We start from the raw sequence: 12,521 nt of genomic DNA, 5'->3' as shown, positions 1-12,521 counted from the left end.
GGCAGAGGGATTAGTGTTTTCTCATTATTTGCAAAGGAAAGAAGTTAAACCCTCATTATCTGTGAATCGATTTCGAGATAGACAGATTTTCAAGCAGTCTATGATGACATAGTCTCCTTAAGTCAGTTATTACAAAACTTCTAAACAATAACTCTAATAGTTAGTTTTCTTTTTATGAGCACATCAAGATGTTACGTGGAAGAAAAAATTCTTTTCGTCAAATAATTGAAGCTACTACAGGTATCCCTCACCAAAAACTATTCGTGATTCCAGCCAACTACACGCCAACTACCGGGCGAAAGTAGAATCACTGGTCTGGGTATACTTTTGCGCACGGCTCATTCAGAAAAGGTTCTTCTGAGGAGAAGTAGTGTCGTTTGCTTGCTATGGAGATTATTCCGATGACTTTTTCTCCAAGAAAAGGGAAATCTAACAAGAATTGCTGTGTGCCACAGTGTTCTTCCAAGGCCTGTAGGGACACCGTAGTTCGATTTCACGTATTTCCAAAGCCAGGCGATGTTTTCCATCGCAGGAATGATTGGGGTGAGATGGAGAAGGTCGATCGACGGAATTTGTGGATCCACCGGCTGAAAATCGGGAAAAAGGTGACGAAGAACATGTTGGTGTGTTCTTTGCACTTCGTAAAGAACGATTATATATTACCGGGTACGTATACATGTTTCTATTTCACTTTTTTTTCTCTTAATTTGTTTCAACGTGGCTGAGACCACGTTGTGAAGTCGATACAAATACTTACCTCGTTGTAGTTTTCTGTCTTTTAATGTGTTCTTTCTAATTAGATTTGCCAGCAAGACATCGATTTTTGAAGAAGGGTGCTGTACCATCTATGAATTTGCCAGTCTCATCTGTAGAAAAATCTCCTGTTGTAGTACACAGACGGCATGGACGACGAGAAGATCCAATTAAGGTAGGTATTTCAAAAGAATGTACAGTTTAATCTTGTAGTTTCCTGCCGTATATTAAAAATCTAAATACGTTGATTAATAACCATAGTTAAGACTGGAAATAATGCGAACATAGGTGGGTCAACTGCCTTCATAACTGGGTTGTAACATGGAAGTGGTTATTGAGTTGGCTGTTTTCGTTAAAGAGTGCCGAACATGCTCTTTCTCGTATTTACTGGTTGTGGTAGTATATTGGGACGCTAAATTAGTTGAGTTTATATCGAATGAATTGTGGAATGCAAATGCAGTCCTATTGGCCTACAGCTGTTTAAAAACACAATAAGCATCCTAAAAACGAAATTGCATACATCATGCAAAAGGCTGCATTATATCAAGGCGATGTGATGGAGATATTGAAAAAAAACATATGGATTTGAAATCTTGCAGTCCACCTCTATATTTAAATATTTTAGGTTTACAACGAGAGGTTTGTAATTTAGATAAATATGGGAACAGTTAATCTTGAGTTATTGCATGATTAACGCTAGAGAAATGGTTAGAAAAGTGAAAACTTATAATTTTTATAGTTATTCAAAAATACAGGTTCCACTAATGCCATACTGTTAATTGTTTATCTGTCGACTGAATTTCTATGGAATCAACTTCTCGGATTGAAAAATGTTTTCAACCAAAGTAGCCTCCTCTTATAATTTGGATAAAGATAAGGATCTGTTTCCATATCACTGTATAAAAGTAAATCTTCAGTTATTTATTTGGTCCATCTTATCTCAGTATTACCAAATTTAGTACTGAAAGAGTGTTAGCATTTCATGTGTCTTGCAGTAAGCAACTCAGTTCTACCTACAAATGACGATCATTGAAAGCTTTCATTATTTTTATGGATTTTTTACTGAAAAGTCTCTAATGTGTCATTTACCTTTGTTTTGGCCTCATCGTTTTAGTTGTCTCAATTGCCCTAATTCATACAGATGTGGAAAGAGTTTCACTGGGGACATTTGTCATTCACCATTCCTCTATGAGGGATCATTTCTGTGTTATTGCTTTTTACCAATGCCAAGTAATGTTTTGAATCATTATAATCTGGTCATTTTTTATTTAGATCCAAAGTGGAGGATTGATCAAGGCAGTTGCTGAGTGTGATGAGGCCAACATCCACCAGCTTCTTGCAAGCCCCATTGATGAGCCCACTAAAGATTCTTCGATAGAAACTCAAGAGATTGCAGCTGCTGAGGCCCTGATATCACTTGGAGATGGAGAGGTTAGGGGTGTACAATGCAGCATTGGCACTCAATGTGTGAAGGAGACTAGGGATTTTGGGTGCCAGGTATCTAGTGGAGACTTCCTTTCGACGGTGGCTGACATGATTGCAAGTGAGAGAAACCTCTATACGATGACTGGTCTCAATTCCTTTTTGCAATTGGCTAGTATACTAAGTTTATTTTCGGAACTTCAGCCTGAAAACACGAGGTACTCCCTGAACAACAAGTGTAAAGTTATTTTAACACTAATGAAGATGAAGCTAAATTTATCTTTTGCGGTTCTTGCAATCCTTTTTGGTTGCACAGCCACCACCTGCAAAAACATTTTCGCAGGAACTGCGATGGTTCTGGCTGACTGCTTGAGGCCAGCTTTGGAGTGGCCGTCCAAAGACGAGGTGTTAAAGCGCATGCCAAAGTGCTTTGACAAGTTTAGAAGGGTGAGAGTTGTTTTAGACTGTACAGAGGTGAGGATGTCTAAGTTCAGATGTTTGAGATGCAGGATAAGTTCTTACTCGCATTATAAATGTAATCACACTGTTAAATTCATGATTGGTGTCACACCTGCTGGGGTAATAAGTTTCCTCAGTGAGGCTTATGGAGGTAGAGCCTCAGATAAGAAAATATTTGAGGAAAGTGGATTGGTTAATATGTTACTGCCATATATTGATGAGGTGATGGTGGATAAGGGATTTCTAATAAAATCCATTTGCGAAGCACATGGAATTAATGTCATCCATCCACCTTTTCTGAGGAAGGCAAAGCAATTCAGTAAGGCTGATGCGCTAGCTACTTCAGACATTGCAAAGGCCAGGGTTCACGTGGAACGTGTTATCGACAGGGTAAAAAGGTTTAAAATCCTATCAGATACTGTCCCAACAACTTTGCTCCCATATATTGATCAAATCATGTTAATAGCATGCTCATTAACTAACTTATCATCTCCTGTGTTGGCTGATGACAAATTTTTGTAAGGTAAAAAGTTTTAGTTGTAAATGAGTGTATATGTCATGTAATGTTTTATATCTCTTTCATAAAGTTGATCAATGAATGAGAGCAAAGTTTTTGAGATAGTACATTGCGATTTCTCGAAATAATTCCAACAGTCAAAGAATAAATGATCATTTGTATTATATGGCCACTATATTGTTAGTTAAATCTTTTTATCGTCTCGATCGCACATTCCACGTAAACTCTGGCCTTTGCAATATCCGAAGTGGCTTGTACATTAAGCTTTGTAATGCTAGGACATATTTTACATATTGCATTACAGACAGTTACAATGGTTTTTTCATTCTATGCCTTCATCATGTACTTGTACCACATTCTTCCACATCAAATGTAATTTTATTTGTTTTTAGCATTGTTTTTCCTTCCTTAAATAGGGGGATGGATGACATTAATTCCATGGTGTGAACTGGCTGTTATTAGTTTATTATTAGTTATTAGTTTGAACATTGTAAATCATCCAAGATATGACTACAACTGTTGGAAATAACATCACTTGAACATATTTCAATTATTGTAATGCACTGTAATATGTATTTTTTTTCATTCTATGCCTTCATCATGTACTTGTACCACAAATCAAGTGTAATTTTATTTGTTTTTAGCATTGTTTTTCCTTCCTTAAAAAGGGGGATGAATGTCATTAATTCCATGGTGTGAACTGGCTGTTATTAAAGCCTAAATCTAGTTAGAACATTGTAAATCATCCAAGATATGACTACAACTGTTGGAAATAATATCACTTGGACATATTTCATTTATTGTAATGCACTGTATTATGTATTTTTTTCATTCTATGCCTTCATCATGTACTTGTACCACATTCTTCCAAATCAAGTGTAATTTTATTTGTTTTTAGCATTGTTTTTCCTTCCATAAAAAGGTGGATGAATGACATTAATTCCATTGTGTGAACTGGCTGTTATTAAAGTCTAAATCTAGTTTGAACATCTTGTTTCATTTAACTCCTTCAAGACCCAAGTTACTAGCTGTCCATGCCACCAAGGTCAACTCTTTTGCATGTTAGAATGTATTTCTTATGTTCTCTATGTAGATTACTGTGATTAACCTCTTTTCACTCCATACTCCTTTTGAGGGAAGAAGGTACATATTCCATGTAGGAACAATGGGGATACATAAATTATATGTATTTCTTTTTGTTTGCACATATTTTCTGAGAAAATGTTGCCATTGTGGAGAAACATCGGTCCAATCTTTGGGAGTCTAATTGGTTGTAGCTAAAGGGGCTGCTGGTATGTCACAGGTCTGGGGAGGGGGGGAGCTACATCCGCATATGAGTCAGTATGTGGTTGTATTGCTGTCATCTATGATGAATTGATGATTTCATGTAGGTAGGTTAGTTCGGTACATTATTACAGTGGGCCAAATTTTAATCCTTTAAATACTTGCATGTACAATTGCAGTCATATACAGCTAGTGACTTGTTTAGGTAATACCTAACTAACTAATTATCTTATAGCTTGATTATAGTTTTCGATCGCAGCTGTAACTCCATTTATTTTTTTTTAAATTCGATGCATAGGATAGAGAATTGGATATGTACCAGAGAAAGAGGTCAGTGTAGACCAAAGTGGTCATGATCTATAATTAAAATGGCTCTTCCTTATGGTAAACATGCCAATGCCTGGCACAAAGGTTTTCTCCATGCAGTTATATCCCAACAGAAACAATTTTAATGTAAAGTAAATTTATTTTCAAATTAGTAAGAGGCTTGAAGCTTCTCCTTTAAGACTGTTTATTTGTTAAATTTCTTTCTTTCCTTCCTTCAAATTAGCTTTCTTCCGCCTTAATTGTATGGTACTCTTGCCACTGACTTGATGAACACTGCCACATCCATAAGTTAGTTGTAAATGATTGGCATTTTTTGCATTATCATTTATGAATACTGAAGGTTAAATTAATGTAGCATAACATGATCAACCACTAACAGCTAGTAATACAGCCACTTACTATTGGAACTTTAACCCTTGGTTAGCTTTGGCATTGCAGAGATGAGTGAGTGTTATGATAGCTTTGTTTTCTAATTGTTTAATAGGGTATTATTTATGCAACAATATTTTTTCAGAACTAGAGGACGAGTGTCATATTAATGGAGAAAACCTTAATGGGCCAAGCATTAGCATCTTTACTCGGTACATATGGGGGCAAGAGAAAGGAGGGTAACATTAATCCCAAGAGGGCATGATAAGGTATTGAAACGACTCCCCTCTTGTATGTTTGAAATTTAATGGAAGAGAAATCAAGAGTGATATCGAAAACTACAAGCAATACATCTTCCCAAAAAAAATTCAGTATGCATAAATATTTACACAGTATTCCATTACATTTATTGTTTTTTTAAATGTCAATAAGTACATTGTCCAAAATATCAATGAGTTTTTGTTACTTACAAAGAAATTGTGCAATAATATCCTTGAAGGCAAGTGCATTTTAAAAGTGAGTTTGTTGATCACAGTGCGACTTCACCTAAGAATTAAAATTCATGGCTCAAATACAACTGTGGATTCAATTGTGCCAATCGGCACCGTTCTTCATTTTTGGACTAAATTGTATTGTAAGGAAGATGAATGGCAAAGTTTTTGTGACTTATGAAGAAATTGTGCGTTATTTGGGTGGAAATTGCAGCCAACGAAATATCGTTGAAGGGGAGTGCGTTTTAAACGCGGGTTTGGTGATCACTGTGGGGCTTCACCAAAGAAATGGCTGTGAATTAAAAATAATGGCTCTTGTTCTTCAGACAAGTGGTCTTACCAAGGAGCCGCTTCAAATAAACGGACTCAATAGCCTAACAACTGATGAAAAAATCGAGATCCGGAAGTTTGATTGCTCTTGCAAAGCAGGGCAGTCAAAAAATGCAAGCACGTGGTCGCAGTGACATAAAGTGCATGTGTAACAAGAAGAAGAAGCTGTGTGGAAGTTTCATAGATTATGCAAAGCTGGGCAGTCAGCCACTGACTATTGGAACTTTAACCCTTGCTCAGCTTTGGCATTACAGAAGTGAATAAACGATGAAAAAATTCTTCCAGGGCAGTCAGTCACCAAATTTCTTACAATTCCATTTCTTCTTCCCTGAAATGAGAGCATTAATGAGTAATACAAATTTTAGAGCAGTATTAATGATGAAGTCTTATACGTTTATATGATAAGACCGAGATTGTAAAGCATACACAGGATGTTTCAGGAGGAATCTGCAGTTCTTCAGGAGGTGGTAGGGTATAAAATTAAAAGCATTTTTGTCCTATAAACAAGGGGTGGCAACTCCATTGTTACTAAGCTATGGTAACACAAACATTTTGTTGGATGCACTTTGCAATTACCATGGAAACTCAGAATAAGACATTATGCTGTGCTGGAAGTGATCTGAAACTTGCGTTGATCGTGCTTGATATGTGTTTCCTTTATTTTATGCCATCCACAAAGAGAATGGTGGCATATTTCTACAATGATGAACATCACACTTGAATTCATTCCCCTTCAGTACATCACCTTTGTGTCAATCTTCCACTGTCATAGTCAATCACCATGGTAGTTAAAATGTCTAACATTATTCACAGTCCCCTGTAAGAATAAGCTAACATTCTCCTGAAACCTGAAGCTATTGCCGATTCATCCTGGAACACCTTCTATATTAGGAAACCCAAAGAGGGATAGGATCGACATGAATGAGCAATAATGAAGATGAGGAAACTAGAAAGATATTTCCGCTCATGTAATTCGTTACCTCCAGTGGCGCAGCGAGGGAGGTTTTGGGGGATAACACCTCCTTCGAGCTCAGAAAATTTTTAAGTTTAACACATTTCACTTAATTGGGTTAATATTATGTATACAAAAGTGTAAACTTTAATAAAATATCCCTCAGAAGGCCGCTCGTAAAAATGTTTTCAAGGGGAGGACCCTCACACCTCCCCCTTACCCTGGCGAGTATTCCACACCCTCAGACACCACAGTCTTTGCACCTAAAATCTAAAGGGGAGGTCCCCTAGCCTTAATTCCAATCTGCACCCCTGTAACATGGGGGTCAGGCTAATTGGGGATACTCTCCCAGCAGTAGTGGGGATCCGAAAAAATTACCATTCTCTCTAGTGTAAATTGTGCACCCAAGTGGGGAGTATAGCCCGCCCCCCCCCCCCCCCCCATAGATCCACCACTGCAAGAAGCCATTTATGTCCTAATACTGTTTTATAATATGCTAAGTTTTCCGTAGGAAATTAGTGATTAGAGTGAGAAATTTCTATGTCAAGTACTTACGAGATAAAACTTTCAGAACCACTTAGGCCGCCCTCTTCTTGGATTACTTGTCCTCCAGTTCTGAAAAAATAATTTTCATAAATAACTTGCTGTCAAACAATATAATATGAAACTATTAGAATGTTCACTTACTTATGCAAAGCCAAAGCTGAGCGAGGGTTAGAGGCAAGAAGTACCTTTAACGCCCTCTCACTAAATGCCTGCGAGACTGGAGGCCTTGCAGCAACCGTCTTCACATGACAGAAATTCTTGATCCTCCCCGCCGAGTAATTAATTCCACACTGCTTCTTCTTCTTGTTCCACATGCACTTTATGTCAGTGGATGACAATTCCTCTATTTCGTTTAAGTCGTTCCTTAGACGTAAAATTGGTTACATTAGTTATTTGTGTCAAGTTGTTTGGCGGACTACAATGATATAATTTTCATGTAATCGTAGAAATTGATACTAACACAAAAATGTATATAGCATCTTAACAATCGCGATGCAGAATACACAATAATGCACTCCTGAATCCATTGTTTGTAATCGACTGATGAATTTGACGTTTATGTTAACTACTGTCTACTACCACTCAATATCTATGCTAATGTGCAAAACGATCTAAAAACTACAAACATGCTTACCTATTTAAATACCATAGCACTGCGGCTACGTGCTTGCATTTTTCTGACTGCCCTGCTTTGCAAGAGCAATCAAACTTCCGGATCTCGATTTTTTCTTCGGTTGTTAGGCTAATGAGTCCGTTTATTTGAAGCGGCTCCTTGGTAAGACCACTTGTCTGAAGAACAAGAGCCATTATTTTTAATTCACAGCCATTTCTTTGGTGAAGCCCCACAGTGATCACCAAACCCGCGTTTAAAACGCACTCCCCTTCAACGATATTTCGTTGGCTGCAATTTCCACCCAAATAACGCACAATTTCTTCATAAGTCACAAAAACTTTGCCACTCATCTTCCTTAGAATGCAATTTAGTCCGAAAACGAAGAACGGTGCCGATCGGCGCAATCGAATCCACAGCAATAAGGAGAATCACGGAGATTGCAATTGAAATGTTACGAGAAGTATACCCGTACTGACGGCCATTTTGGATTGCGACGACAGCGCCGCTAGTGGTGATTTGGTTTCCGAATAGAAATTTTACAAGAAACGTCATGTTAAGGAAATTTAGTGACAGGAAGGAAGCATATTCCATTCCAGCAGTAAAATTTCCACATTCTGGATCATTGACTGATTCTTTTGTGAGCTGTTTTACATCTATAGGCATGTTTTACATCTATAGTTGACATGGCAAAATGACAGAATAATGCAAGTGACTCAAGATTATAAACATCCAAAACCTTTGATAGCCGATTACACGGGGCACGGAATTACTCAGATTAGAATGGCATGTATTTCTAAAATGGCTAAGAATTGCACAAATGCATGAATGGAATTAAAACAGGGGCTATTTTGTCATCTCACACCCATCGATTCTCGCATGTGTTCAATCATTTCACTGCTATACACGACTTCGCAATTTTTAATACCCCTTCGCGTGCACGTTAGACTCTGCAACAGAACAGTAAAGCGAGCCTTACACCTTCAATCCTGAAACATGAAAATAGTCTCCTATGGCCGTAACGTATGGATCAAGAGGCAGGACCAAACAAATACTGCGTTGGTTAACTGGAATGGAAGAATTCATAGTAGTGACCAATCCCAGCATCTCAACTGGAAACCCATTACAAGCACTCAGCTAAGAGGAAGCCTTTGCAATGGATGAAGGTGCTTTGCTAGGGTTTCATCGGTCGAGGCATGTGCACTCACACAATGCAAAGGAAACTGCGAGAGTGGAAGGGACCTTGCAAAACATCCTTTTGTTGAGAGAGACACATTCACTCTGCATAAAGGCAACATGTTTCCTTCATGTTTATATTATCTGTATTGTTGTCTTTTGTAGATTCAATCACTAAATGAATAAGTCCATTTTGGTCCTTTATTGTACTTCTCTATTGCTTATCAAAATATTATGAAAGGTTCTGGCTACTCCCTATGTTGATGTCAAGCAGGAAGATTGATTGAAGAAAAAGAGAGCAATCTTGACATTCATCTATGCTGTAGCAAAGACAATAGGCTAGAAAGGAGAATTGAGACAGTCCACCATGGGACTCCTCCATGGGATGTGTGACATTTCTCTCACAAGAATGGTGGTATAAGAAAGCTAAGATCCACTTACATGCCTATGAAGATAAGGGCGGTTATACTTTTTGCCTCATGTTGTGCAACTGATGATCACACACAGGGTGACCAGACGTTCAGATTAATCTGGACATGCCCATTTGGCCATGACCTCAATTTTAAAAAATCTACTAGGAAAACACTTTTATATCTTAACATTTATATTATTGTATCTGCCTATATAACTTTTTCAGACATCTGGGTTTGTCCAGACATGTCATCCTTTGTAGATGTTTGTCCAGTGAATGGGCTGATTTTTTTTAAGACTATGTAAATGTCCTCCTTTTTGAAAATAATATTATATTAAGTATATTTATCTACGATTAGCAACTCAGAGCTTTTCAAAATTTCTAAATTTTTCTCCAGCCTACCATGGCAAAATACAACTGCAGAAAGGGTATTTTCCCTAATTTTATCCTTATGGTCCACCGAGAGAAACAAAATAAACATTCCCTCAGTAAAAATTTAAATACAGAACACTGTCAAAAATGCAAAACATTGATTGAAAAAGTTAGATCCACAAACAAAAAAAAACAAAATTACAGTGCTAATAATTTCTTTTTTCTAAATTATGAATTCGCAATTACGTTTACAGTGTCCCGCTTTTCCTCAATTCATCCTTTCTTTTTAACCATTTTGCACCTTGATGTCGGGAGGAGCCAGCAGATATTTTTATTCATACAACACCTGCCAGTGGGTACAGTTGGGATGTTTGTCCGGTATCCGGGTGGATTTTTTATGAGCGGGAAATTGTCCTTTTCATTGAAATTATTGATTATGTGCATAGGAAACCTGATTACGGCTACCTTGCTAGCTGTTAAAAATGCAAAAATTGCTAGGAAAATTAGGTCCACAAAATATATATAAAATTATAGGTGTAATCAATTTCTTTAAATTTGAATTATGAAATTTCCGCTATTTTTCAAGATGCCTATTTTCTTCTCATATCATTTGAAAACATTCAGTGCGGAGCAAGTCAATTGAAAGGCTCAGCCAGTCAGGCCAGGAGTCCTTTCTCCACCTCTGTCCTGACTGATTAGAGTCCAATCCCAAGTTCTTCCATCCTGTGTTTGACCTTTAGCAAGGATCCCTCTTTTGAACCATGTGCACCATTTGTAAATAGCAGGGTTTGAACGAAAGGTATGTTGTGGAAAACTCCCCCTTTGTCTTTCTTATTTTATTGACCAATTCTGACAACTTTCATGAAAACCACATACGTATTGAATGTATTAATAGCTAACTAGCTGCTGCAAGTACACAAATTGCTTAAGAAAATTAGATCCACAGAAAAATATATACCTATATACATACAGGAAATGAATTTATTGATCCAACTTATAAAATTGACGTTATTTTTCAAGCGGCCTACTTTTCCTCTTATCTCTTTTTTAATATGGTGCTGTCCTCCTTTTTTCACCTCATGGCATCTGTTCTCCATAGTCACACAAGCAAGGGTGACTTCCCATAGAAATGCATTCAGTTACACTGGGCTAAAGCATTTTGTCATGCAACCTAGTAAATATATATGAATTAAATGCGATGGTGGTTGGCGTGACATGGTGAAACTCCTTCATGATGCACAAAGGTTGAGAAAACACTTCGCTGTTTCACAAACTAAACATTTGTGAAACAGCGAAGTGTTTTCTTAACCTTTGTGTATCTATAAATTAAGGTCGTATAACTAGGGTTTCACTTTGGATGAGAATAAAACTTACCAACATATTATCTCTGAATAGATGGGAGTCTGGCACAGGAATGTATATTTCAGTCCTTTGGACTGAATGAGCGAGATGTGAGGTGCCTGGTATCTCATCTTGAATGAAGTCTTTTGTGTCAGCAGAAGACCCCAGTTCGTCATCAGTTGCCTTATCCCCTTGGATACTCTATGGAGAAAGTAAATGCGATAAACTCACCTCCTTCAATGTCAACAAATGAAGCATACTTGTAATATTGATGAAATAGGATTTTCAATGTGATATCCAAGCGTTTATATAAAAATTGACATGTGTCTCTTAATCAATAACTAAAAAGCTAAATAGCTGCCGAAACCAAATTACGCAGGAAGATACTCCGTGTACTCAGTTCACAAAGTGGCCATATTACAACATCCTTGGGGCAACATAAGCAGAACATATATATTTTAAACAGTGTTGTCTTAAAATGTGAATCTTTTATGTAGTATATGATTTGGATTCATTTCTATTGTGATTCACCTCTTATTTATATGTGCTCAAAAATGAACTCTGGGATAGAAGAGGTACATCTCATGTGTTGGCCACTTCGGAAAAGTATGAAATCATCTGTCTGATCCTGGATGGGAGTGTTTTAGAAAAGTGCTAAAGAGGAGAAGAAAATATTAAAAGTCACAAACCATCATAGAAGAGACAGCAGTTAGAGATACTTCGGACCAATTTCAATGGGCAAGAGAGCAATGTCTGAACAGCCAATGCACTGAATAGTGTACGGCACTACAAAGAAGATAACCAAGAATCTAAGAAATTCTCACAGCTGCACATTAATAGGTGGACGAAACCTTAATAATTAAGGATATTGCTTAGTTTTCAAATTACATCACTCAGAAGAGTAAATACTGTCAACATACTATTTGAGCTGTGGGTTTATGTGAAAAAGTTCTTTGCCAAAGGATTTTGCATAAATTTGAAAGTAAAACAGAAAAAATTCAAAAAAATCAAATTCATTCCATTCTGTGGTCAAAGGTAATTTCTGACTACATAATCAACATTCACTAAACAAAATTTACATAAAAGTGGAATACCAATCCATTCCCTGTACAAAGAAACACTCACAAAAATATTTCCTGAAAAGGTAAACATCTAACAAA

General features: G+C 37.1%; 2 protein-coding genes across 2 annotated transcripts; one reads left to right on the top strand and one right to left on the bottom strand.

Moving 5' to 3' along the window:
- The first annotated feature begins 668 nt into the window (after window positions 1-668).
- Window positions 669-3,156, top strand: LOC124172074. The gene is made up of 2 exons (XM_046551481.1): window positions 669-928; window positions 2,026-3,156. The coding sequence occupies exons 1-2, from the start codon at window positions 848-850 to the stop codon at window positions 3,154-3,156; spliced, it is 1,212 nt and encodes a 403-aa protein (XP_046407437.1). The 5' UTR covers window positions 669-847.
- Window positions 3,157-5,715: 2,559 nt separating this feature from the next.
- Window positions 5,716-8,502, bottom strand: LOC124172369. Its single transcript, XM_046551812.1, has 4 exons — window positions 8,085-8,502; window positions 7,592-7,813; window positions 7,460-7,519; window positions 5,716-6,280 (listed from the first exon to the last, which is right to left on the bottom strand). The coding sequence occupies exons 1-4, from the start codon at window positions 8,411-8,413 to the stop codon at window positions 6,259-6,261; spliced, it is 633 nt and encodes a 210-aa protein (XP_046407768.1). The 5' UTR covers window positions 8,414-8,502; the 3' UTR covers window positions 5,716-6,258.
- Between the last annotated feature and the right edge of the window lie 4,019 nt (window positions 8,503-12,521).

Source organism: Ischnura elegans (assembly GCF_921293095.1).
Source record: "Ischnura elegans chromosome 13 unlocalized genomic scaffold, ioIscEleg1.1 SUPER_13_unloc_1, whole genome shotgun sequence".
NCBI classification, from domain to species: domain Eukaryota; kingdom Metazoa; phylum Arthropoda; class Insecta; order Odonata; family Coenagrionidae; genus Ischnura; species Ischnura elegans.
The sequence above is the reverse complement of the archived record's forward strand: the minus strand, read 5'-3'. Positions and strand labels throughout refer to the sequence as shown.